This window comes from Lentinula edodes, assembly GCF_021015755.1.
Source record: "Lentinula edodes strain Le(Bin) 0899 ss11 chromosome Unknown C8R40scaffold_106, whole genome shotgun sequence".
NCBI lineage: Eukaryota > Fungi > Basidiomycota > Agaricomycetes > Agaricales > Omphalotaceae > Lentinula > Lentinula edodes.
This window is the reverse complement of record NW_025764412.1, coordinates 3,622-29,670: the sequence shown is the minus strand read 5'-3', so window position 1 is coordinate 29,670 and position 26,049 is coordinate 3,622. Positions and strand designations below refer to the sequence as shown.

The 26,049-nt window shown below is 46.0% G+C and overlaps 10 protein-coding genes and 1 non-coding gene across 11 annotated transcripts; 5 read left to right on the top strand and 6 right to left on the bottom strand.

Annotated features, from left to right (window-relative positions):
• Positions 1 to 211: 211 nt before the first annotated feature.
• Positions 212 to 699, bottom strand: C8R40DRAFT_1178883 (uncharacterized protein; the record flags this gene model as incomplete). The annotated part of the gene is made up of 2 exons (XM_046232935.1): positions 212 to 413; positions 461 to 699. The coding sequence occupies 2 exons, from the start codon at positions 697 to 699 to the stop codon at positions 212 to 214; spliced, it is 441 nt and encodes a 146-aa protein (XP_046078749.1).
• A 54-nt stretch (positions 700 to 753) lies between these two features.
• On the top strand, positions 754 to 1,892 carry C8R40DRAFT_1157439 (SCO1/SenC-domain-containing protein). The gene is made up of 4 exons (XM_046229626.1): positions 754 to 997; positions 1,048 to 1,144; positions 1,192 to 1,404; positions 1,457 to 1,892. The coding sequence occupies exons 1-4, from the start codon at positions 806 to 808 to the stop codon at positions 1,795 to 1,797; spliced, it is 843 nt and encodes a 280-aa protein (XP_046078748.1). The 5' UTR covers positions 754 to 805; the 3' UTR covers positions 1,798 to 1,892.
• Positions 1,893 to 1,979: 87 nt separating this feature from the next.
• On the top strand, positions 1,980 to 6,557 carry C8R40DRAFT_1137758 (uncharacterized protein). The gene is made up of 8 exons (XM_046229446.1): positions 1,980 to 2,296; positions 2,348 to 2,890; positions 2,931 to 3,699; positions 3,751 to 5,687; positions 5,738 to 6,107; positions 6,130 to 6,236; positions 6,288 to 6,376; positions 6,426 to 6,557. The coding sequence occupies exons 1-8, from the start codon at positions 2,060 to 2,062 to the stop codon at positions 6,490 to 6,492; spliced, it is 4,119 nt and encodes a 1,372-aa protein (XP_046078747.1). The 5' UTR covers positions 1,980 to 2,059; the 3' UTR covers positions 6,493 to 6,557.
• Positions 6,558 to 6,703: 146 nt separating this feature from the next.
• Positions 6,704 to 9,834, bottom strand: C8R40DRAFT_1064348 (P-loop containing nucleoside triphosphate hydrolase protein; the record flags this gene model as incomplete). The annotated part of the gene is made up of 6 exons (XM_046225557.1): positions 6,704 to 6,796; positions 6,853 to 6,981; positions 7,035 to 7,234; positions 7,285 to 8,846; positions 8,923 to 9,436; positions 9,489 to 9,834. The coding sequence occupies 6 exons, from the start codon at positions 9,832 to 9,834 to the stop codon at positions 6,704 to 6,706; spliced, it is 2,844 nt and encodes a 947-aa protein (XP_046078746.1).
• Positions 9,835 to 11,088: 1,254 nt separating this feature from the next.
• C8R40DRAFT_1137752 (uncharacterized protein) lies at positions 11,089 to 12,080 on the top strand. Its single transcript, XM_046229445.1, is given in 3 exon segments — positions 11,089 to 11,308; positions 11,365 to 12,029; positions 12,042 to 12,080. The coding sequence occupies 2 exon segments, from the start codon at positions 11,095 to 11,097 to the stop codon at positions 11,706 to 11,708; spliced, it is 558 nt and encodes a 185-aa protein (XP_046078745.1). The 5' UTR covers positions 11,089 to 11,094; the 3' UTR covers positions 11,709 to 12,029; positions 12,042 to 12,080.
• Positions 12,081 to 13,031: 951 nt separating this feature from the next.
• C8R40DRAFT_1137749 (uncharacterized protein) lies at positions 13,032 to 14,152 on the bottom strand. Its single transcript, XM_046229444.1, has 2 exons — positions 13,798 to 14,152; positions 13,032 to 13,730 (listed from the first exon to the last, which is right to left on the bottom strand). The coding sequence occupies exons 1-2, from the start codon at positions 14,085 to 14,087 to the stop codon at positions 13,220 to 13,222; spliced, it is 801 nt and encodes a 266-aa protein (XP_046078744.1). The 5' UTR covers positions 14,088 to 14,152; the 3' UTR covers positions 13,032 to 13,219.
• A 22-nt stretch (positions 14,153 to 14,174) lies between these two features.
• On the bottom strand, positions 14,175 to 14,253 carry C8R40DRAFT_t315. The gene has a single exon. It is a non-coding gene; the product is annotated as a tRNA-Pro (tRNA).
• Positions 14,254 to 17,276: 3,023 nt separating this feature from the next.
• Positions 17,277 to 17,714, bottom strand: C8R40DRAFT_1178876 (uncharacterized protein; the record flags this gene model as incomplete). Its single annotated transcript, XM_046232934.1, has 2 exons — positions 17,277 to 17,594; positions 17,649 to 17,714. The coding sequence occupies 2 exons, from the start codon at positions 17,712 to 17,714 to the stop codon at positions 17,277 to 17,279; spliced, it is 384 nt and encodes a 127-aa protein (XP_046078743.1).
• Positions 17,715 to 18,332: 618 nt separating this feature from the next.
• C8R40DRAFT_1064344 (uncharacterized protein) lies at positions 18,333 to 19,114 on the top strand (the record flags this gene model as incomplete). Its single annotated transcript, XM_046225556.1, has 3 exons — positions 18,333 to 18,524; positions 18,553 to 18,691; positions 18,744 to 19,114. Coding segments are annotated over 3 exons (702 nt in total), but the record flags the coding sequence as incomplete, so codon positions are not given.
• An 823-nt stretch (positions 19,115 to 19,937) lies between these two features.
• Positions 19,938 to 21,490, bottom strand: C8R40DRAFT_1182474 (uncharacterized protein; the record flags this gene model as incomplete). Its single annotated transcript, XM_046232970.1, has 2 exons — positions 19,938 to 20,858; positions 21,055 to 21,490. The coding sequence occupies 2 exons, from the start codon at positions 21,488 to 21,490 to the stop codon at positions 20,212 to 20,214; spliced, it is 1,083 nt and encodes a 360-aa protein (XP_046078741.1). The 3' UTR covers positions 19,938 to 20,211.
• A 2,374-nt stretch (positions 21,491 to 23,864) lies between these two features.
• C8R40DRAFT_1075436 (uncharacterized protein) lies at positions 23,865 to 24,941 on the top strand (the record flags this gene model as incomplete). Its single annotated transcript, XM_046226864.1, has 7 exons — positions 23,865 to 23,932; positions 24,004 to 24,013; positions 24,040 to 24,057; positions 24,085 to 24,281; positions 24,334 to 24,693; positions 24,752 to 24,854; positions 24,906 to 24,941. The coding sequence occupies 7 exons, from the start codon at positions 23,865 to 23,867 to the stop codon at positions 24,939 to 24,941; spliced, it is 792 nt and encodes a 263-aa protein (XP_046078740.1).
• Positions 24,942 to 26,049: the final 1,108 nt, after the last annotated feature.

Sequence of the window (26,049 nt, the reverse complement as noted above, 5' to 3'; positions counted from 1 at the left end):
GAAGTACGCGGATTGTTGCTCCAGTGAATGCAGTTGATCATAGATGACCTTCATCTGCTCCTTGGAATACGTTGATTCAGCTGTTCCTGCGCTGATCCAACCTAGATTCGCGTCGATATGCCAAGCAGGGGTACTAGTAAAGGCTGGAAAAGCAAACCAGTAGTAATACCTATATTTCTTCAGATCGGCATAGGTAATGAGGAGAAACGAATTAAGCAGTGTAGTAGAACGCGCTGTTTGGATCGATGTCCAGATCTGATGGATAATTCGAGCATCTGGTATTGGAAAAACACATCGGAAGTACCTTGTCCGCTGCTTCGTTGAATAATTTCGACTTGTCCGCAGCCTTGAAATCCTCAATAGTGTTATAGTTCTTTACGACACCTTTCGCAACTGCTGAGCCTATTGCAGGACTGATATGGAGTGAGCGATTGAGGCGTATACTAAAGATGTTTCGTACGACGAATGCCCTTGACCAAAGCTCTCTTCCTCAACTCCAAGACTCCCTCCAACACCAACAAATGCACCGGGACCACCTTCGCGATCTTCAATCAGCCTACCAACGCGGTAAGTTGCAGTGATATCGACACCAGCGTCGCTGAGCTTGAGTACATCCAGCTTATGTTCGGTCAGTTTGTGCCAAAAGGAAGGATGTGTTAGCGACGGAAGAGGCGTAAATTGTACAATGGTTGGGGTCATCGTAGTTCAAAGTAGTCAAAGCGATACATACTGATACATATATACGCTTATATATAGGCTTATTGCACTTGAAGTTACAATATAACCGTGACTTGTGTGACCTCCAATGCTTTCTTTGAATCATTTCCTCCGTCCTATTACTACCAGGCCCTTTTCAACTGGTAGATGCCTCGTACGGCCTCAAAAACATCTCACTGGAGCTCAATTATGGAAGCGACACGTCGGAACGTCTCCAGAACCTTCTCAACCTTCTCGACCGTCCTCTGAGCCCAGTCGACCTCAGCGCAATGTCATTGGGGTCAGAGTATTCCATCCCTTTTTCGTCCTATGGGCTTAATTTTCTTCTAGGCATTCACTCCAACATCGGCTGCTATATTTGTCGTTGTCGGTGTAGGTCTCTTCTGGTATTTCCGTAATGAAAAAGCAAAACTCCAGGAGCAACGCGGTATGTGCTTGTCCCTGGATTTTGACTGACCTAATTCGTGTCATTAGAAAAAGAAAGAATGTCAAAATCATATGGTCGTCCGCATGTTGGCGGCCCCTTCTCATTGGTCAACTGCACCGCCGCCCCGTCTTCCTCCGAAGAGCGATTTACACATGAAGACCTGCTCCGAAAATGGTCCTTGGTTTATTTCGGCTTTACCAACTGTCCAGATATTTGTCCTGCAGAACTGGATAAAGTTACTGCCGTTGTCAATGAACTACGTAGGTCTTTATTGTCCATGTCCTAGTGTAAAGCTTTATGGTGTCCCTCTAGGTCAATCAAACCCTGATCTTCCGCTACAACCTGTTTTCATTTCTGTCGATCCTGCGAGGGATACTCCTTCGACTATTCGTACTTACCTGACAGATTTTCACCCTTCCTTCGTTGGTCTTGTTGGAAATTTTGAACAAACAAAATCTGTGTGCAAGGCATATCGTGTATACTTTTCAACACCCCCAGATGCAGATCCCAAGGGAGATTATCTAGTGGACCATTCAATATTTGTGTATTTGATGGATCCTGAAGGCAGGTTTGTGGAGGCTTTTGGACAAACAGCTGAGAAGGAGGAAATGGTGGATAAGATCAGACAATTCGTCGTGGAATGGAGTCGATAATAGTAGTATATATTCTCTAAGATTACAGGACATCAATTAAACACCCAACTCTTTATCCACTTGGTTTTCTTCCTTTGCAAAGTGGCGCAGTGTGGCGTACTTTCGGGTATACTAGGAGCTGAGTAATAGTGACTTTCCGGTCCTGTCCGGCTGCCGTGACGCGTCGGTACGGCTCGAGTAACGAGTCATTCATTAAAAAATCCTAAGCCGGACGTTGATCTCGACCGCCGTCTGGAATTCCAGTCCACTTTGTAGCAGCGAAATGCTGCCCCTGCCAAAAGTTGCATATGTTACTTCGCGTGTCGTAACTACCTTTGGACAAAATCCAACAATTCGAAATGCCCTCCATCTCCAGCCTTCTCCTTCATCGTCCTCTAAAACTAGTTCACCGGGCAGCAACTATTTCCAGCAAAACAAAGGTTCGAGTAAGCCCCTCTATAACTTTTTCGACCAAGCTAGTGGTGGATCGAAGGGCAGCCGATTCACCCATGGCTACCTTGTGAGTGTATGATAAAATGTGTTTTCTGAGCATGTCCTCACGGTTTCATAGGGCGCTTCACGGGTAGTGACCCAGGTTCAGCCAGTCATTGTCAATGATACGAGCTATACGCAAAGTGATGACTCTGAGGAAGTTGTCACTATCAAGCATGTTTCTCCTCGTCAGCCACAGGCTAGGCGCTATAGAAGTCACAGCCTGTCATACACACCACAAGAAGCTGCACAAAAATTGAGCGTTCTTTCCACCGTTCAATTACATGCTCGCTCGAAGCATGCTTTTACTCAGGCATTGACTACGGACGATATCGTACCTGATTTGGCTGATTCTGCTCCTTCTACTCCTCCTTTGGCGCGTCGAAACTCGACAGCGAGCGTCACCCGTCCGGACACCCCTCCAATCGATACGTTGCCACCTCCACTTCCTGTGCCTGAAACTTTGCCGCCTATCGTAAATCAGACCGACAACCTACACAACACCCATACTTCTCAATCCTCAGACCACTATCGCGCATTCGTTCATGCGCGCTCATCTGGTGATCATGAAGTTGCTTTGCTCGCTGTCAACAACTTTCGTGCTGCTCTCGCTGCCAAATTGGTCGACCCTTCCATCTACGAATTTAATGCTGCTCTGGGAGGCTTTGTATCATACTCGCCCCCGAGGTTCGCCCTTGGCGGATATTCAGGATCTTTATAACTCTATGATCAGTCTAGGCATTCATCCCAACGTTCGTACTCATATCACCCTCATCTTGGCTCATTGCGACCGCGATCATGAAGTTGTGTGGGCCTTGAACGGTATTGAACAGAAACTGAAGAGCCAGAGGATCCTCAATCCCTCTGCAGAATATTCTCTTTCGTCAGAAGATCAAGCCCGAAAAGATGCTCTAGAAAAGGAAAACAATTTTGCTTCAGCAGTGTCTCTTTTCCAGATTCTTCGTACTATGCCTCACAAGGAACATCTCCAAATACAGTTATTCAGTAGCCTTTTGAGCTGCTGTGCCCACTATGGTGCTGTCGATATTGCCATTATGGTCTGGGAGATCGTCGAACAACATTCCTTGCAGCCCTCTGCCGTCCTTTACAAATCCATGATACAAACATTTGCTCGAGTAGGCGAACTCAATGCTGCAGAAGATGTATTTGCCGATTTTCGAGAACAATCAGCAGCCGGTAGAATTGCATGGGGCTCCTCAGGGTCTCAACCTTCTTCCCGTGCTGCTGTTCGCATCTGGAACGTTATGATGGAGGCGTACTTCAAGTGTGGTAAACCTGATATGGCAGTTGGACTTTTGCAAGAAATGTTGGAACCTCGCCAGTCGGAAGCTAATGCGGATACTCGGCCTGAGCTACCTTCTCCTGCTCCATCTACGTACACCACAATCATAGCCGGGTTCTGTAATTCAGGTATGACTATAGTTCTTTATCGAAGTCTTTCTCTACTCACAAGCAACATAGGTGACTATCAGAGTGCGATGACCTGGTTCAACACCCTTGTGACACAATCCTCTTCCCCTGGCTTTTCCTTCGATCCTTCTCCTCTGCCTTCACGTCCCGATGCTCTTGCGTACCGAGTGCTTCTTGAAACACTATCTCAGAGAACGGACGCGCTCCCGGAAATGAACGCGGTCTGGTCTAAATTGTTAGAATTTTCTGCTCAGGATGGTATCGAAATCAGGCTGCTCGATAGGTGCTACGTTGCTCAAACCAATCTGGCTGCGGTTCGCTCTCTTCTAACTGCTGTTAGCGGGGAAGCGTTATCAGGGGAATGCTTAAAGGAATGCTCTGAGCATCTCGCAGTCGCTCAATCAACAGTCCTCTCACAATCTCCCATTTCAACCTACGTAGCCGGGATCTGGGAGGCCTATTTTGATTTAGGTTTGCCTACACACGCAATGGACTTCGCAATGCCATTATTCAATCAACAGACGTCTATTTCTCCCGGATTCCGCGCGCATCTCACCCACTTTGCTCAGCTAGCAGCTGCACAAAACTGGGAAAAATGTTCAAGTGGCTTGGTTTCTTTTGGATACGCAATTGCTCTCATCAATCTCATGTACCGATCTCGAATGGAAGTTCATCCTCGTCTTCACCTCTATCTCATGCAGCAGTACTACTACGCTCGGGAACAATCTATGACCAAGATGGAGCTTTCGCACAAGCAACTGAAAGCGCTTTGCGTTGCAGGAGCTACGTTGGAGATGGTTGAGCCTCACCACCGGCCGAATTTTGCAGGACTAGTGCCTCTCTTGGAAGACCTTGTGCAACAGAAGTACAATATCAGTCAACCCTTGGGAGAACACGACGTTAGACAGCATGTATTTAGCGCCCTCATGTATGATCGGTCGGCCTATCAAGTGAAGTCTTTAATTGGAGAGCTTGGCCTTGAAACTGTATTCAAGACCTACCTGGATACAACAGAACCTGCAGCTGCTACACCATCTCCGTCCATTGCTCTCTCTCCAATTTCTGATAATGACTTCTCAGAGGCGGAACCGGATACTCCTCTTACAAATCCGTCGATTTCTTCTGATGATCTTTCCCGTCCGACACCGCAAAACTTAGTATATGGACTGAAAAATGGCGGGACCCCAAAACCGCTCACCATTGACAGAGAGGTGACCCGGAAGGCAGACAGAGTTTTACTCGAAAGTCCTGAGGTTATGTGGGACTTCTTTACCCGAAACCTGGGGAAGGGAAAAGTTCCTGCTCCTTACACGCTTTCGCGCCTTTGTCAAGTTTTTGGACGAGCTAAAGATGTCGAAAAGGTTAAGGTTATATACAACGTGGCACAATCAGTCCTTGCATCTATGGAATCCAACAAGCAATTGCAATCGGATGCCTGGTTCCTCTTCGAGGATGGTATGATCATCGCTATGGCGCAAGCCGGAGAGATCGACGCAGCTCATGTGCACCGACAGCGTATCCTCGAACAAGGCGGTGCTCCCTCTGCTGACGCTTACGGTGGATTGATCCTCAATGTGAAGGACACGACCGATGACACCAGCAATGCCATGGCGCTGTTCAACGAATCCCAATCGCTTCATGTCGTTCCCAATCATTATCTCTATAACAACATTATCTCTAAGCTGGCCAAGGCTCGTAAAGCCGACGCCGCCTTGGATTTATTTACACGCATGAAGGCGTCGGGGATCGCCCCTTCTTCGATTACTTATGGCGCTGTGATTGGAGCTTGTGCGAGAGTGGGTGATGCTGCGTCAGCGGAGGCCCTCTACGCGGAAATGGTATCAGTTCCCAATTTCAAACCAAGGATTCCGCCGTTCAATACCATGATGCAGCTTTACACCACGACGAAGCCCAATAGAGACAGAGCCCTTTTCTTCTATCATGAATTATTGAAGTATAATGTTCATCCCACATCGTACACGTACAAGGTAAGTTGCTGTCATTTTACCTCCGCTGAGTTAATCAATCTCTCCTCCAGCTACTCATGGAGGCATATGCTCTTGAGCCTCTCGATATACCCCGAATGGAGGCAGTATTCCAGGAGCTTACTGACAATCACCGAGTAGAACTGCAAGGCACTCATTTCGCCACTTTGATCAACGCGTACGGTTGCGTCGCCAAGGACCTAGACAAAGCCCTCGCCGCGTACGATTATGTTTTCCATCACCCTCGCAAACCAGTAATCGATGCACTTGTTTTCGAGGCTATTGCCAATGTTTGCGTCGCTCACCGACGCATCGATCTTATGCCTCAATTCGTCACCAAAATGAGCGAAGTAGGAGTTCATATGACTGCGTACATCGTCAATGTGATGATCAAAGGCTTCGCCGCAGTAGGAGACATCGCAAGTGCAAGGGAACTGTTTGAAAGCCTGGTTGATCCACCAGAAGGTATCGCTCGCTGCGCTACATAATCATGCGCCCCATGAGCCTTCCAAAATGCCATCTGTTAATCCCATGGAGCCTGTGTTTCGAGAGGTAGAGGTTTTTATCGATTTTTTGTGTTATTTTTCTGACATGCCGAATTAGCCTTCGACCTGGGAAGCTATGGTACGGGCTGAACTCGGTTCTGGAACTCGAGATCGTGCAGTAGCTTTAATAGAGAGGTTGGAATCCAGGTAGGCTCCTAACAACACCGAATATCTTGCATGCTGATACCCTGTGAAGGAAATACCCTGAAGCTGTGGTCAGTCGAATACGGGGCATCCTAATTGATCATTCTCAAGTATTATGAATGCGTTTTTTGCTTATTATCTACATACCGTTCGCTCTTTCCTTACATTAGTGTATCATAACCAAATGTTTGTATTACCACCATGTATTAATTATTCTTAGATTAAAATGCTCTATGTCCGCAAAAGGTCATAAACACGAGTGAGTGGAGAGTATGTACAGGCGTGAAGACCAATACGAAATATGATGCGAAGCAATGGAATTTCTGCACTTCAGAAAACGCCACCAAATAGTCCTCGATTGCGACGTGGTTTGGGTTGTGGATCGGCGCGCAAGGTCGACAAGCTGTTAAGTTGCTTCATGACCTGAGATGGAACCATTCGCGCATCAGACGGGTCAATCAGAATTTTGTGAATCTTACCTCTTCCAACTTGTCTTTCCTATCTTGCAGATCTAGGTGCCGTCGTACGATCGGGTTTTCTCTTGCAAATTCGACAATTTCTTTCCTATCGAGATCATACAACAGTCTAGAGTCAATTTCACGAGGAAACTGAAAAATTCAGATGAGTACAGACGACACAATGAAACTAGAAAAACAATTACCTCATAGAAAAATTGGTCCAGCAATTCGATATTGAGGAACATGGTTGATGTGTACGCTAGCTTATCCGCTACAACGTTCAGGAAAGCTTCCGGACAGAAAACGTCGTTATCTGGACCTGCTTTACATCGCTTGGACCTAAGGGCCACCGTACGAAGCTTGAGAATGGATATGCGATCAGTGTAGAGCATTGCATGCTTGGCTAAATACAATAAATAACTGAACGGGTTGAATTCGAAGGCACAAACTCACCATCTAGAATTTGAGCCGCAGGAAACCGGTAAGACTCTGCCAAAGGTTCTTCAAACTCCTCTGCAGCATCATCGTTGGAGTTAGCTGTCACTGCTCTGAGTTTCCTTTCTTTGCGCTCTTTCTCCTTCTCTTCTAGATTTTGCACATATCCAACCAAGGCTCCCAATCGTCTGCTTCCCCCAACTTTCTTCCGGATATCCTTGAGCTTTCCTTCGCACATGGCTATTTCTTTCTCGAATAAGCCTATTGCTCGCTCTCTTCCCAGCTCCCATTCCCGAGGTTCCACCTCCACTTCATATTTGTAGGGTTTGATGCAATTCTCGACTTGATCAGCAGCGACACCAATCCTGTCCCGCAGAATATCATGTGAGAATGAAATGAGCCGCTCGGCTGCGCGCGAATGGTATGTGAACGGTTCCCCCGAGGCTATAGAATCAATCATCGCTCGCAGCCCATCAGCTACCAGTAACGTGGAATCTCTCCCGACTCCCGATTTCGTCAAAAGGCTGCCAGCCGCATCCAACTTATGCTTCCAGTAAGAATCTACGTCTTCAGGACCCTTGACCCGCGAATCGACGGCCAGATCACCTAGTTCTTTCGCGCGCTTATCCAGCCAATACAGTTGTTCCAGAACGTCCATGACCTTGTCGTCTAACATCATCTTGAGTTTTTCGCGGATGATTGGTTTACGAAATTCTGCCTTGGCAGTTTGAAAACGAGCTTTGAGTACATCCATCGTCTCCGCCACGTACGACTCTGCTGTTATTCTCCGATCGTTATACTGTACCTTGAACTGATAGGTAGCTTCCTCCAATTCAAGTTGCACAGCGTTCGTTATTCCATGGAGAGACGATGCCATCGATGATTCCAGAACCTCCATTAACCTCTTCCGTAAAGTACTGGTTCCGACCATGAGTGAGCCTGACCCATAGATGGCCTTATGAGCTCCAAAAAAGTCGTCCTCCCTTCGTTTGACCACTTCACCCGTACGTTCAGATTTGTTCTTCCCAATAGCCTTCGTCACGACTCCTACGTAACCCAAATGTAACGGATAGCGATTACCTCCCAGAATGGCGGCACCCTCTTCAGGAGAGACCAAGTCCATTTTGGTGACAACACCGATCGTTCTTAACCCCAATGGGTCAACTTTGCGACTAGCTCTGAGAGCCGGGCTGTTGGCAAGATCGACATCCGCTGCACAAACGGCTAGTACAATGTTGGGTTCACGGATATATTTATCGCAAAGTCCAGCAATTTTCTCTTTAAGACTTTCAGGTTGGTCCAAAGAGGCAATCTGGACGTAGCCTGGAAGATCAATAAGAGTAAGGTCAGGGACGAAGGGAGAGTATATGCGAAGATCGATGGGATCGTTCGAAACAGCTTCTGAAGCAGGTACGGCCAGGTTCATGTCGGTAAGGGTACGCTGAATGTCGGTGAAGGAGTGAATTTTGCCTAATCCAAGAGCAGGGAACTCCCCATATTCGGAAGGAGTTTCGCCGGGAGGTGTTGGGGTGTGTACAAGAGTGAGTTCAATAGGGCGGCGAGTAACCATGTTATTACCTCTTGAGTATAGAAACACCGTCAGCGAGTTGTATGTAGATTGAACGATGAATAAACAAGGAGGATCCATGTACTTACTTAGGGAGAAACTCGTGCCCCACGATCGCCTCCAACACAGAGCTCTTCCCAGAACTCTGACTTCCGATAACTACTATGCTAGGCAGCTTCAGCGAATCGTTCTGGTCGATACTCAGAAGCATGCTTCGAATTTCGATCAACTTCTTCGTTAAGTTCATCAAGCCATTTGGCTGGCTCTCTAGTTGGCCGTTGTTTCCAGTCTTTGAATCCGAAGGGGAAGACATGGTCGCAGCTAACAAAGCTGCAATAGTAGCATTGTCGGACGGAGGTCGCTGTTTCGAGTCAGAGCTTCCGTCATTATCTCGCTTTCCATGCTCTCCTTGGTTCTTTCCGGTTTTGTCTTGATCGCCCTCAGTAAACAAGTCCTTCAAGAACTTGGGCGCCTGGAATTCAGGAAGTCTGATGCCGGAAACACGCGTCCTGGCCTTATTTACTCTGTCTGTGGCAGAATCAAAGAGGTCAACTGCACTATCTTGCACGGCATTCATCCAAGACTGTGTTTCTTTGCGAAATTCTGAGGGTTCAGGTAAGACGACGAATAGGCATAAAGGTAAGGAAAAATGTACCTTCAAATCTGTACTCCGCATATCCTAGGCCACCAGCACCAACCGCGGCGCCAGCAATGGGCACTCTAAAAGCCCTCGCAACGAATCTGGGGATAGATGAATAGGACAATGATCTTGCATGAATTCGACGCATGGCAGCCAGTGGAGTTGCAGAGCTAGATCTTAACGAACCAGCAGCTAAGAAAGTGCTTTGGCTCCGGTTATAAGCTCGCGTCTGCTCCCAAATCCGCCGCCTTGAAGGAATGTTCTTCATTGTCGAATAGGCCTTGGCTGTTTTAAGTCCATAAGTCACGGCTTTACGATTTGAAAGGATAGAGGGAAAATGACGGCGGATAAAGCAGTACATGCTCGCCCGAGCCACTTCAAGGAACTTGCAAATTAAGCTGTCGAGACTGCCGCCGAAGAATTCGTCATTTTGAACGGCACAGATAACGGCGCAGATAACGGAGATAAGATAAATAACTCGTCGGATGACTGTTCCTCTTCCACACTTTAAGCCTAAAATAGAAATGTTGGAGGAGTTGAGGACATGGATTGCGATTCAGGGATGATGCAGATGGGAAGGGTGTCAAGCGCAATCTTGTGTCCTCTTTTACTCACTTTTTTTTCTCAATCTCGTTTATTCACCGTTGTGCTAGTGCATATGTAGTGCCAGTGAACATCATACTGTATGGTACCTATGAATGGGGAAGGAAATGTTATCTTTGTATGTAGCTGTCATCTATGTCTGGCTCGAGAGAGAGACCACGACGGGAATCCGTCTAGCCGTAAAGGCTTGATTAGGCATTGGTCAGTAGTTGTCCAGGTGCCTTGTATGTGTCTATGAGAGGAGGAGGGGCTCCTCGACAGTCCTCGACACGGTACTATTGGTCATCATCTTCCTTCAGTTTGGATTTTGCTTACTTATAACGAAATTTACGATGAATCGATGGAGATCTAGTTGGGAGAGAATTGTAACAAGCAAAAAATAACGACAGGAACTTGGAGTTCAATGAAATACCGAAAATGTAATCCACCCATATTCAAGTTCGAGACATTACTGTCCCTATTTCTTTTCCTTTTCCTCTGTCGTTGGCGAAGCTCTATCCGACCTTATTTTCTCCCCAACCCCACGCCACTTCCCCTGGGCCAAATCCCCTTTCAAACCACCAACCTTCCGAAAAAGCTCCAATGCACGATCAATGTAATCTACATCCAGGTTGTCCATGTCAGCACCGAGCCAGCGTTGAGCAAAAAGTTGGTAAGAGATGGTGAGAGATGAGGAGAGATGGTGTTGGGATTGAACTCAGGGACAGCAGCGCTAGCTCAAACTAGCTAAAATCGCTCCGTCGTCTCGCCCAGGATACGACGTTTATGCCTCTACGTCGTGCAGTGAGGAAAGAGATAGGATACTGGAAGAACGTACGGGCCCCCCGACATAACAGCAGATCTCAGCAGATGCAACGCAGAAGACTCGGAAAGATTAGCCAGGTGTCGTAGCCAACTGAAGATTTAGCAGTGGCTGAGTTCAGATATACGGTATATAGCACCATCTTCGCAAAGTGACAGTAACTACATCTCAGGGGTACGATAGGGATTAAAGGTCAAAGTTCATATAAGCGCCCAGATGTTACCACCTTATTTCACGAGTCTATATAGACTGTTCCTACGAACAAGCTCTGCATCTGTTCTGCACCAAAGTTCCGCCGTTCGAAATATTCGCTCTCTCTGGCGACCAGTATTTACAGATGCTGCTCGTGTTATCAACAAACTACAAACCAACCCTTCGGATCTCGAGAAAAATTCACTTCAGAATCGGCTGAAAGATTGGGAAACACAAAGTATGTGCTTGGTTGGATCTATCACTAGACGTTGCAGTAACGATTCACTACCGCAGTGGACCGAACCCTATCCCTTCTTTATGCCTCTGCCACCTCTCGTGGTCTTCCGCATCAACTAACCCGCAATTTATCTCAATTATACCATTCAGAGTATGAACGAATGTCGAACCGAAAATATCCAGTATGGAATGCCCAGCTACCTCCCCGTTCCCATGAGTACCACATTCCTGCTCCTGACACAACCCCCAAAGCTCTTAACAAGGAAGAAAAGGCGCGTCAGGTGCAGTATTTGGAGGATCGTGCGTGGAACGCTCTTGGACTTGCTGTCAGTATGGCGGAAGGTCGTGATAAGTTGTCTCTAGGTAGAGTAGTCGTGAAGGGGAAGTTGCGGCAGAATTGAAGTTTCAGCTGTTACGATTCGTATAACGATTGTTATCCGTAAAGCTCCATATTTGTCCTCAGGAGTTTGCCGCGAACTCGTTTCCAGTTTTTTCTTCTCACCAGCATTGAATCTGACCACTCTCCAGCTCTCACGCTCCATGTTTGTCCAATATAGAACGGTACTGGTGAGGCCTCTTTTATCGCGAGTATCTTCGAACCCGAATTTCGACGGTTTAAACGCTTTCAAAGGTTCAAGTGACTGAATGCCTCCAGGCTTCAAGGTTTAATATAAGAGTTGAGCAGGTTGCTCTATTCAACAGCAACGCAGATCCTCTCTCACCTTCCCGGCTTTCAGAATGCTTAGAAGCTTCGAAACGCCCTAAAACACCTAACTTCATATCCTGAAATGTGTCCTGTCTATTCAATCTCACCTGACGATAATTAATCCAAACTTGGCCTCATCCCTAGTCCTACCAGGGCTGCCTTAGTCTGTGTCATTGCCATTTTTTCTATGCGATACCAAATAACTGGCTATCTGGTTGACTTGCAGGCACTAAATCACTTGACAGAGAACTGTATAAATGTATTTTCTAGTTATTTATACTTGCTCCCTTCATTGCCCTTCCATCGAGACCACCAAGATCACCACCTCTTTATCGTCTCTTTGTGTTAAACATGTCCGAAAATAACTCGTTGTCGTTGGACAAAGGTGCTACTGCCAAGGTGTGTGCCCACCGCGGTGCTTGTGTCTTTCTTGCGCGATATGGCTTTTACTAACCTATTTCCCCCCCCTTTTCTTCATTCCCTTCTCCATTTTCACGTCGAATGTGCCTCGTCAGCGTTCAAACACCATATTGAGGCTTCGCGGTGGCAGCTCTACTACCACTCAACCACCAAGGCCTATCAACATTGACTACGCCATGCTGCTTGTAAACACTCTCGGCCTTGCAGCAGCAGCTGCACAACTCGGAGTGAGCATTTACACTCTGAGAGCCATGTTGAGGCAAGCAGGTCGTCCCGTCTAGTACTCGTCTAGTTTGTGTAAGTCGATTCAACTCCTCTCGATCCTTTCTCTACCTCCCTTTTTCTCATTGCTCGTTTCTCTAAAGCACTGGCCTTGTCGGTGACTCGGATAATTGCAGCCGGAATGAGCCAATAATCTCTTGTTCGGGACCAAACAAATCGCTGTAGGATGTCTCGTGTACTATCAACATTGTATATTATGAATATAACAACAAGAACTAGGTCATTGATACTGCAGAGTTCTTACACAAATGTAGTCCTTCACTAATCCAGTTCCGGTTTAGCCTTGTCAAAACGATGGAGTTCAACCATATTAATCTTCATAATGTCGGCCGATATCTGTAGTGTCGTACAGTAAGTTGAATTTGACTTATTCTATCAGATTCCACCAAACCGTAGTCGATTCAAACTTCTGGTAACGCTACTACTGGTACATTCATGAAGAATGAGTTGGAAGCGAAGCGATGACATTATACCTATATTGGGTGTGGAGGTTTTGAATTCGCATCAACAGTCTACCGTAACCTTCGGCGCCGCGGAACTCCCTGCCTTCCCCTGCTCCTCCTTCAGCATTAACACCTCCCACACCGCCCTCTTCCTCTCCTGTCTTTCACTCTTCCTGACTTGAGACGCAATACCCAAATCACGCTTCACCTTTTCACCTCTAGCCCTCTGCCTACGTTTATTCAAATGATCCCAGTCCGCTCCCACTCCAACTTCTGCTCCGAGATCCACAGTCATTGCTGGTGAAGCTACTGCGTCCTTTATAACCTTTGGTTTCTGAGTGGGCATCCATAAATGAACGGTGTATGGGATAGGTGCAGAGGGAGTAGATGCTGATGACTGGGAATGGCCAGCGATGCCCGAATTACTATTCCCTTTGCCTTTAGCCTTGGTTTTAGTCTTCGCGTTCCCCGTATCGACCTTGGCTTCAGGGACCGCATGAAATCTTTTCCCCGTAGCCTTTCGAATCTCTTTATGACCCTGAAGGATAGGCAATATTTGAGTCTTCAAGTACCTGTATATTTGAAACCCCGATAAACATAAATGGACGCGTTAGCCTGATGCCCAAAAGAATCACGCACCTCATGGACCGTATAGGATGTTCCAAATGTGGAGGATCCGGGGGAGGAATCTTCTTTCCCCCAGACTTTGTATACGGAATCTTCGTAACCACTCTGTCCTGTATTATATGTCCCTCATAATTCGACGGAGGCGCTTCCTTCAAAGCGAGTTTGTACATCTCAGCTGTCGTCAAGCCGTTTACGCGGAATTGGTCCGTGGCAAGAAGTTTTCGGATTATCGACATGCCTTGGGAAATAGTTGACGAACTAGAACCTTGGAGCAATGCAGAGCGAAGCATTGTGGTCGACATTGAAGTAAGAAAAAGAATGGAAGGAATTTAAGCGCCGAGTCAACCGAGCGTCAGAGCATAAAAATTAGCATGAACGGAACCTTTGATGGGGCGCACCCGGGATTGAACCGGGGACCTCCTGCACGGTTTACCCAAAGCAGGAATCATACCTCTAGACCATACGCCCTGCACTCAGTCTGAAATCATAATGCAACTCATTGCTCATCTTTTTAATTTCCATGTTATACTTATATTCACCTGAACACATTTTGTCTCCTCCAGTCCAGTTGTTAGTCATGTCGAGTAACACATATGCTGCTCAAGGTGTTGATCAGTTTCCATTCACATTGCAAGATCTTGAATTATGTTATCAATATTGATTGGCACAGCTTAAATGAGCCCCTGTCAGTCATCGGGGTGACCTGGTGGGGCAGCGACTGGCAGCGACGGGCCCCCTCTAAGTCTCATTCCCACCTTCATCATCTCCCCGTTCACTCAACGCTGGTTCGGTAGGTCTCTCTCTCACTCTGAGCCGCATGTTCTTATCTCCATCTCCAGTTGATCGTTCTTTCACTGCTCACAACGCTTTTCTATTTGCTGGTCAAAAATCAAGTTTTCGCTTGTAAGTGAATGGAACAGCTTTTTTTGCTGAACCCTATCGATGCTAAAATGAACTTTTTTATTGCACACTTGCCTACGATTCTCAGTATTCGTCGATTCACCTGCGCACTGACGACGTTATGTTGCTCCGATTCACCTTGTTTCCACCTCGAAGATTCTCCACGTGTCTTCTTTTAGCTACTGTGTTCTTCAGTGGACTTGCTACTGTCATCAACGCCGTGCCAAGTCTCTCCCGGCGCACGGGTACTAAGTCAATTGTTTTTATATACATGATCAAGGATGATATGCTTCCTCTGTTTAGATGGACTAGTGGAACCGGCCTCCAAGTGGACCCTGAAGGTAGCAATTAGAAACACCCATTATTGGAGAAAAATCAAGAAAATGCGAGCATCGTCGGACGATATAGCCGTTCTCATCGTGGGACCAGATCACACTTTTGCTGCTACGACTCCTGGTTATGATCCTGCCACAACTCCAGGAACATTTATTCAGCCCCCAGTCGACGATATCCCAAAAGCTACTCGAGGAATGTCACGCTTGAATGGTGAATACTACATGTTACTGGAACTAGAAACCAAGTTCTCTTTCACTAGAGTTGAACTGGATGAGGAGGCAATTTTCAACACCTGTCATGCCCTGACCACAACCAACCAGTCCCAGCACCATCCCACATGCTTCCTTACACCTCCCCAAGACATCCGACCTCCCCAAGACAGGACCACGGGTACTACGCACCTCCCCAAGACAGGACCACGGGTAATACGCACCTCCCCAAGACTATCCTGACAACCTCCCGACACGCGTACGAAACTCCTTAGCACCAGCCCCATTAAGTACAAATCTCGATCACCTGTCTCCTTCGACTACTGCCTCATGTCCCTAGGTTCCGATGTTCCCTTGTTCACTTCCCATACCTATTTAAGTAGCTCCGTAACGTCTCCAAGCGCCAGCTTGGTATATTTTGAACACACACCCTTTTGCATAGGTCCAGTCCCTGTCCCTTTGTACCTGCTAACCATACGGATTTCTCTTTACTCTCTGTTTCTCTACCTCTGTTTCTCTCTACTTCTGTCTATTGTCTCTCTGATCGTCTGTACGATCGAATATACGCTTTTACTTCAAGTCTAAGCCTTCCGAGTGAGTCCCCGAGCTCCCTCGAACATTACTAAAGCTCCCCAACGCCTACCCGCTTGGTGAGCTACTCTTCCCCAAACCTCCCAGAGCTCCCTAGCTACTTCGTAAGCTTCGGGACCTCGATCTAGGTAACGTCGAAGCTATCCCTCACGTCGAACTACGTATTGCTTCTCCGTTACCACCTCCCACACTCGAGGACGACCATCCTCCAACCCAGTCCCCAGGGACCTACCCTCCCTGGCATATCCCTTCTCGGGAGCTTACACCCTCGAGACCCCGTTGCATAAACTACCTACTCGACTCTATATTGACGTTCTAGCGAGTACAACTCCTACTACGCAATATCTTACGGTCCCGCACTCGTCCCGAACCTCCCTACGCATTAGGGACCTCCCTGGACCTCCTAGGAACCCCTCAAGGGTCACCATCTCGTCGTTCCAACCACTACTAGGTCATTCCCGTCCTCGGTCGCGGTTCTCGTAGCTCCCTTCGAGCTCCAGCCTGCTCCTAGCACGCTACAACATAAACCTCCACATACCAAAACCTACCCTAAGACCTATTTTGACCCAGGTCTTACAGCCAATAGAAGCAAGGACATTGGAAAAGACATTGATCGCACACAGGCGAACACTACAGTGACGAGGGACAAAGACACAACCTGAGTAAGATTGTAAGAGACAATGCACAAGCCAATAGGCAAGAACATTCGAGTAATGCAGTGGAAGATAAGCTGTATGCAGTACTGTGTCAGTGGTTCAGTTATGAATATCAGAGACAGAGGAACTTGAGACAGACATTGATGATATGCGAGTAAATGACTTTTAAGAAAACAATGTGCATGGTGGTTCAGAGAACAGCGTCACTTGTGAGAAAATATGGAAGGGTGGTTACTTATTGTGGCACATCGCCGGCGACTCATTTCAATTAAAGCAGCAACAATGAAGCAAACATGTTTGTACTCTAATATGTGAGATATGTAAGTGGAAGCGAGCAGATATTATATAACAAGACAAGACATTGAGAGCTCAATATGATAAGTACATGAATATACAGGATAACCAATACATCGAGGCACAGGAGATATATGACGACCAATATATTAAGACACAGGACATATATGACGACCAATATATCAAGATACAGGTGATATGTGAGGACGACATTGCAGCAAATAAGCATAGTGCTTTGAGGTGCAACAAAAGGATGAAGCCGCATCCTCATTTGCGAACAGTTGAAATCCCATATTACAACAACGAAGCGTAGTCTTGAGCTGCAGTGAGAGGATGAAGACATGCCCTTCTGTGGAAAAGTACAGTCAGGCTTTATAAAAGAAACCCCAAAAGAAATTAGCAAACGAGCAAAACCAGTTCATAAAACAAACTTGTCACTAGCAGTGGCATTGTGGAGCTCCCCACAACCATCAAGAACATACACAAACACATGGATGCAATGATATCAGGTCGTAAGAGAACGGACACAAGTGGAGGCAACTGAACATGCGGGAACAAGATTCCAAGGTGGGTTATTGCAACTGGTGATGCACATGGTTTCATGAGCGGCACCCCCATTATCAATGTTGAGAAACGTGCCAAGAGTAACAGTGCTATTGGGAGGGATGTATGGTGATCCAATCAAAATCTCGTGAAGTCTGAGTGTCCAACCACCATGCCCTGCAGGTAGAGGACTGGGGAACCAAGGCACCACTATTGGCTGAATAAGTGGGAACTGAAAGTCCGGGTGCATGTAAAGTATGTCAATCGTTTTTTGAGTGGCCTGTAAGAATGGAGAACCGATGTCAGTGATAAGGATTTATGAATTTGAACAAACCGTGTCAGGAAGATGGGGAGCAGAGCGCAAGGTTTGCAAGGTTTGCAGTGATGGAAAACTAGACATGGCTGGCAGACAAAGGTGGGCAGTGAGGGTTCAAAAATAAAGGGCACAGATAACACCGAGATTGGTAAAGTAAACAACAGTGTAAACGCCGTGGCAGTAGATGCAGTATAATAGAAGCAATAGGCGGTGTTCAGTACAGGTGACACAATAGGTACAAAGAAGGAGTTACAGTACTTCTTTTACACTCAAAAGAAAGATTGCAGCATTGCAACTGCACAGAAGTAGCACTCAGCAAATATTCAACCCCTGCGACAAAAAACAACATACTGTGGAGAAAATACAGCATGGATAAACACTCTTCGCTGGATTTGATATTTCTAATGTGCGGAATTTGATTTGATACATAGGCACAAAATTCTAAAATGCCACAGACAAATAGGAATAGTTGCTGCCATACTCCGAGGGCTGAATCATGCCAATATGAACTCTCTGTTGGAAACATGCAGGATATGTCATGAGGCAGTAAAGGCATTTCAAAGATCTGCTATGAAAGTAGACTGAGTCTTGAAGCAGTTCTTTGGTGGGCACAGTGATATAGGCCATTTTCAGTACCTACAAGTGAGTAATTGTCAAGTAAGTGGTGAAGAGGCAGTAACAGTAATCGTAAACAAATAGGGCAAAACAGGAATGATAGTTTCAGGCCTGATACCACTTCAGCTTTTTAACCAGCAAGTTTACAAGAATCGTGGACTAGAGACATACTGCTTGTTGAAGAGGTGCGATGATGTAGGAAAGTGGTACCAATCAATCGGATATGCATTTGAGCCAGCGCAGAAGCAAGAGGCAACCTTCAAGGAGGATTATAAGCAGGTCGCAGAGAGGGAGGGAGAGACAAGAGACAACTCACAGAGGAGGACCCCAGTACAGGTCGCCCAACATCGCGAGGGTGTGGAATTTTGAAAGTGTGGCAGGTTTAAAGATCCAACTGATCGGAACGAGGATAATTCCTGAAGCAGTTGTCCTAGAGTTCCATTCAAGTAAGTTTATCTTCATCACAGTCATCAGAAATATGTTAAGTCATGAATTCAGCTTGCATCATGAATATCCTAACACAAAAAGCAGCATATGCGCTATTTCCCTATATCACATTCAAGCAACAAGCAACACTACTTGTCAATGCCAAGGGAGAGCTTCTGAGGAAGTACAAATCAACGAGGAAGAAATATAAGCATCATGGATTCAAGGTAGAGAGGTTACCTGATATCGAGCAAATAGTGGGGAAACATAGAGAGCTGGGCTTTGCAACCCCCCAGTGGATAGGTGACAGCAAGATATGGAAACACGAAGTTGAGTATTTTGGCCCTGGGATGGTGCAGCCAGACAATGTGCAGAGAGTGAGTTGGGACATGATATATGATCCGAGCAGAATGTTACCGAGTGCAGTGACCTCATGTGTTTGAGCTGATGGGACACAAAGGATATGGAAGGACTAATGATGCTGTCGACAAAGGAAATTGCATTAGCCCATACTGAATTGGAAACAAAGATAGGGCACAAGTAAGCTATACAAACTTCTGAAGTTGCAGATCTGACTATTGATTGTAGACCAACGATGAACGAGGTAGAAGAGTGCTTAAAGGACTTACCGACTAGACAACAAGGAGGGTTAACGGAAGAGTCTAGCATGGATTTGGTATGCCAGGCCGTGGAACGAGCAACAGAGCAAAACCTTCAGCACCTTCTTAATGGTGTTATCACAGAAGAGTTATATGAGTTCTTCAAAGCACTGACGAAACTATATATAGTGCGGATGGTGTGTTGATTATCTGCAGCTTGGAAACCAAAATACAGAACAACTAATATAATTGCAGAATTTCACAGTAGCATTTCAGTGGAGGTCAGGACGATGCAGATTGAGGATATACATGAGTATTCGCAATGGAGGATGTGATGAATACTACTTTGCAGTATTGGATGAAGTAAGGTGAGATCTCCGATTGCGGGGAGTTCAGATTGTCATGTATATAAATAATGCATAATGGCAGTCAACAGTAGCGTGCGCGCAATACTTATTGGTGCAACTTGTATGTAAGACAACATTTGTGCAAGATTGTCATATGCATGCAATTCACCCCATACACTTCCCGGCCCGGCCCGGAGCGGCCGGACTTCGGAATAATTACCTTGTGGCTTATTTATTATTCCGAGCTTTCATTGAGGTCTTCTGACTGTATTTGGGATGTATATAAGCTAGAATACTTTGTACGTTGTAGTCAAGCTTGAAATCAAGTGTACCACCTTATCCCACTCTTTAATACCTTTGCTTCCGAGCTGTTCCGGACTCCCAGATCACAGGAACCCCACTAGGCTTCTCATCTTGACATTATATCCTTGCCATTATATTCCCGGGGACACCAACAGTGTGTGAAGGGTGTTGCTAATAGCTTCACCGATGTCCCACTCCCAGTGTGTACTACAGGCCAGTACTCGGCTCCGGATCTCGGAGTTATCCCGGGCCATTTCCGGCCCATAATGATGATGAGATAGACAATGATAATCAGTAGTTTGATGGATGTACCAGCGACAGAACATCATCAAAGTCAAGCTCTGCTTCAAGTTCGGCTTCCTGTGCAGTACCTGCCACTGGGCAGGGACGGGCACTATGGATTAAGGGATAAGGGGAGGTGGACAAATCATCGTGGGACAGGGGAAGAGGAGAAGATGTGGCTGGTGGTAGTTGACAATCAGATAGTGGATGCATATTTGCATCAAAGGAGGATGCAGAGACCAAGCTTCTTTGATTATGGCGATGAGGAGTATGCATAGGCAAAGTAGCAGGAGACATGAACTGAAATCGTGACGCTGGCAAAGCAGAAGCATTGCGACGGGGAGTGGAATATGCATAATCTTCATCAAAAGGATAGGTGAAAGTAGTGCGAACAGGCCGCGGAATTTGGGCGAGAGGTGGTAGTGCCATAAGAACGACAAAGGCAAGATCAAAAGATAATCCAGTTGTTATGTTGCGATAATGATTTTTTGTAGCGTATGTGTGAGCAGTGTAGCCAACAGTCACCAAGGAACCTTCTGGGAGATCGACATCACCGTTTTCATAGAGAGGATAACTGTTGATGCCGATCTCATGTAGCTGGCTTATATTGGATTCGAAGGCCAGTTGTGATGACCGCCTACCATTGAAGATCAGAACTAAGAAAAGATTAAATGACATTCAAAAGAACATATATGTCAGACTTGCCTTGGTTAGTAAAAGGGGTAGAAAGGCGAAAATGAGGAAAGAGTTTCAAGTGGTGATCATTTTCCTCAAATAGGCCAGGGTGCAGTGCACGGGTAGCTAAAACAAGAGAAATTAATGACAGGCAGTACATTGAGATTAAAAGCGCACCAGGTTTGAAAGAGAAATCATCTGGATTGGCTTTCCTTTGGTTTTTGAACAATTGCATAGAGGAATAAGTTACCACACCAGCAGCAGCAGTGACAGAAACAGTGTTGAAGTTGAAGACATGGGCAAAGAAAGCAAAAGTACGCTGCGCCTCTTGCTGGAAGCTCTCTACATGAATATCGCGAACGATGCGGGTTTGACCATTACCCAACTGAATCACCGAGGGCTGGACAATGGAACAACGATGCAAGATGCCAACCGTCAGGCAAAGGGCAGGAAAAGCAGTATTTTGAACAGGTGAAATGGTAGAAGGGATGTAAGCGCTATTGGCCTTTATGAGTGAAGGGCCGGCGCGGGCTGGGTTGAACCAACCACCACGACTTTTGAACAAAATTGAATTGAGCAAGGCTCTGCGCAGGATTGACGCCATTAGTTTCATGAGGAGGAACAAGATAGGAGAATAGACCTTTGTACATCTTTGGGTGCACAATCAAAGATGTCAGCAAAAGGCACCCAATCACTATCTTCGCAAGGTGGATTTTTATTGCCGACAGGAAAGATCACAGGCAAACTACAAAACACACAGGAAGTTAGCAATGATTGATTGCAATCAGAAAGACAAATTACCGCAGATTCTTGACAGTTTTATATGAGGGCTTAAGGCAATTATCCATCAGAGCCTAAATGCCCATCATTGAAGAGGCCATTGTTGTCAATGGGAGCCACAGCAGATGTTGGCGCAAAAACTGGTGTACCTCGAATGGGCCCATGTGACAAGCTAGGCACAGAACGCACATGACGAGGAGCAACTACAGGTGAAACCAATGCTTTTTCGCAGATAGCAGCTTCAATCAGAGACCTGCGGTAATCAGAACAGCGACTGAAAGCAGGAAGTTTTTGGGAAGGTGCAACTCGATTACTTTTGTGGGAATCGGGAGTAGACTGAGCAGCAGAGGGGGAAGGTACTTCAAGACCTGGAACATCATCAAGATTGTCAGGCAAGTCAAGATCGAATTGGTCAAAATTGTCATGGATATCGGGTGAACGCTGGACCGCAACAGGGATATGCCAATTGGTAGGTCGGTCACTGGGAGGAATGCCAGCAGAAACAGAAGCTGGTGCTGGCAACGGTGGAGGCAGTTGGTACAAAGAATGTACTGGTTCACGAGATGACAATGGCACAAAACATATACCATTAATAATAATGAAGTTGGGCACAGCAGAGGAATGCAGAGGCCCAGGGTCGTCAGAGTCACCTAAGTGGCGTCCACGTTTTGAGGGTGATGGAGACGAGATGACATCGGAGTCAGATTTATTCGAAGACAAACTGAGAACAAACATTGAAGAGAATAGATGAAGGTAAGAATAAATGACTGCACTTTTTCGCTTCAATAAGGGCAAAGCATCCTTGGAATTGGAGGACAAAACATCTTGATGAGTATCCGAAGATAATCCACCTAGAGCTGATATCAGCAAAACAAGGTTTACCAGTATTGGGATGGTCCCCGACCACAGGAAATCCCAATGAAAGGAAACTGTACCACAAGAAGAGGAAGCAAGAAAAACAGCAGATTGACTATGGTTGGGAATCACAGATGGTTCGCTATACAGCCAAATAAAAACAGACAAGCAAGTACCATGCAAGAAAAAGGCGTACACATTGTATGCAGCTGAGGTGAAGCATCAGCCAAGGTGTATCCTTGAGTGAAATTGTTGCTAGAGCCAGACAAAGGTAGAGCACTGGCAGAAGGAGCAGAAGGAGTATTTGAGTAAAGATAGTGCAGACCAAGTCTCGACAAACACAGATACACACCCAGTGTGAGACTGAGATGCAGTCAAGACAGGCACTGATTCAAGGTGGGCAGAGGAAATACTATCGGAGGGCGAAGAAGGATAAGGTACAAGAGGAGACAAAGTAGAAAGGCTCCGGTCATCAAAGTGCAGAGCAGTAGGCGACTGGTGACTGGAGTTGGAGCCAATTTTTGGAGTAGAAAGCACCCCACTGGTACCAGGACTGACAGAGGCAGCAGTCGAAAGGCACTGATTTTCAGAGGGCAGAACAGTATGTGGCTGATGAGTGTGTTGAAGATCATCTGTTTTAGCAGAGAGCACCCCATCGACACTAGGATTGACTTCAGTAGAACTAAGAGGATGAGGGGATGCATATCAGAAATAAAAAGCAGAACAAAGATTGGACATTACCTGGACATTGGTTTGGATGAAGGTTGAATGATGCAAGTCAAAGAGAACAAAGAGAGTAGAAAGCAAAAGAGAGGGCAGAAGCAGGAAAAAGAGGGAAGTAATATATATTAGTTCAAGCGCGGAGTAGCGGATTGTGGACACTCTGCAACCCGAAGAACACATGGTAGTTGATAATAGTAGCAGTGGAGTATGACAGAAGCATGGCGTTTAAATGACAGGGAAGTCGCAAGAGAAGTGGACAATGATGGTGCAAAACAACAGCACTGCTACTGAAAGTGAGAGCAGTTTGAAATGTTGAAAATTAAACATTATTAGACTGCGAAGGACAGTGAAGAAAAGTAGAGATGAAGCGAGTAAGTGGAAGGAGAAGGTAAAGGGGTTGAACAGCGAAGCCTGATCATAATAAATGAGTTGCAGAAGACGAAGTAGGGGAAAGCACAAAGAAGACACGATAGATGGGCGAAAGAGCTGTGTGCACAATTGACACAGAAATCATAAGCATTGAAGTATAAGACGCTGCAGTAGAATGTAGAAAATAAAGAAGAATCTGACCAAAATAGGAAAAGAAGCTGCGAAGGAGCATTGTAATACCACAAAAAGAGGGAGAGACAATGCAGGCATACCAAAAATCGCACGCCAAAAAGATAGACAAGCACTACAATATTGAAGGAGCAGGTCAGTGAGCTAGAACAAAGGCATATTGAAAGATTACTGAGATAAGCTGCAGCTGAAGTACTGGCACATATACAGGACCGCTGACGTGAGGATAGAGCGAATCACGTACAGATAAGAGAGCTTTGTGAAGTGAGTCATATATACATATAAAAGCAGTTAAAAAGAGATAACGCAAATAAAAAGAACAAGGAATGGGAGAACAGTGTCAAGATAATCAGGTTCAAGGAACCAGACTGTTGGCGGATTGTCTGGAATGATCACAAGGAAGGTGAGGACCCTCAAGAAGTAGTGTTCCATATGCAAGGTGTTGTCAAGAGCAAGGGTTTGCTACCTATGAGGAGACAGTCAGAAAAGTAAGTAGCAATGATGACTAAACCAGAGCGCACACTGAAAAACCAATGCCAGAAATAAGCAAAAGAACTGCCACACCAGACAATGGATCGTGGTTTCAGGGGTAGGAAGCAACAGATTCGACCAAAACTGTGAAGGTATAATGGATGTGTATGCAATGTTCGCAAGACTGATCAATGGGCTGGGCTGCATTGAGTTCAAGTTTGAGAACGGTAGGCGGGCAGTGGAAGTAGGAAGTCAGATCTTCACACCCAAGCTTGAGGCACCAGAGATGGAATGGGTAGAAGCGAATGCCAGTATTGATGCACATGGTTTCATGCAATGGGTGCGCAGCAGTGACTTGGGATTGGTATATGGAGAAGACAACATGGTGAAATACAGTGAAGAGTTAACTAATGGGAGTGGAAAAAAAAGGTATGAGATGTTGATTCTTATAATTGAAGGAATGGCACACTCACATTCCTCTCGATAGGGCTGCAGATGTAACTCCACAGAAGATTCATGTTGGCGATATCGTAGACATAGGATTCACTATGATAGGCATAGAAGGGAATCAGAATTGGTCAATTCCAAAGGTGAAGTTGCTGCTCAGGATGATCACATTGCTGAATGGAACATTGACACAGGTAAGGGAGAGGTTAAAAACATTGAGCGATGACTAAACGTGCGAATATAGAAGTGGATCAAAGCACAAGCCATGGCCCAACTGAATCAAAAGTGTCGCGACGAGGCGGGATGTCTGAATACGCCTGGGAGCGACAGTGGCAGAGCGAAGAGGCACAGAAACAAGCACAAAGCACAGATGAAAGAAGTAGTGATCTCGAACAACAGTGGGATAGCGTCAGAGGCCAATCACACCAGTAATCAAAAGGGAATCTAGTTGCCCAATGACCAAGAGGTCGAGATGGGGAACTAGGGTCTGTCTACTGTCCTTTATATACTACTCTTGTCTAATGAGTAAGCGATTGTAAATAACGATGCAATATAGAACAAGAGTGAGGAATCAATATATACAGGTAATAATGAGTCGATAATGAACCATAATGAACTAATCAATGAATAAGGAGGAGTTGTATGGAAGCATATGGAAACAAATGGAACTAATGGGATGACCGTGTGATAAAGTACAATAAACATGTGAAAAGAGATTGATGGGAACACACCACTGATGGCGCATCAAAGGGCGCATCATGAGACTTCATGACATTACCCCCTTCCTTAGAGTCGATGTCCCAGCGACTAGTTGTTTACCTCGGTGAAGTTGACCATTGGCTGCCATGGTAGTGAGTGAAAGATCGTTGCCGAAATCTTCCTTGGTGCATTTGGATGTGCTGCATAAAATTCGTTAATGGCTTCGTCACTGGATCCTACCACATTTTCCTCATTTTCCCAGGTGTCATGGCCCTCGTCGTAACCTTTCCACCGGACCAAGTACTGCAGCTTTTTCCACCGTCCATGTATTCTGCTGTCCAGGATCCTGTCCACGTCATAAAATTCTTCACCATCAATGACCTCCGGCTCTGGTGGAGCTGGCAGTATTCCGTTGACTTCGTTGCCTTTCCATGGTGCCAAACGCTTCACACTAATGTTGTCATGGATCTTCATCCATGTAGGAAGTGCAAGCCGGTAAGTGTGTGCCCCTGTCTTCTCAATAACTTCGAAAGGTCCTAGTCAGCGGCTTCCCAGCTTCTCACTTTTGCGTCGAATTTTTAGGTTATTGACTGAGAGCCATACGGGCTGTCCAACTTCAAAGCTAGATTGGTTAGGGTG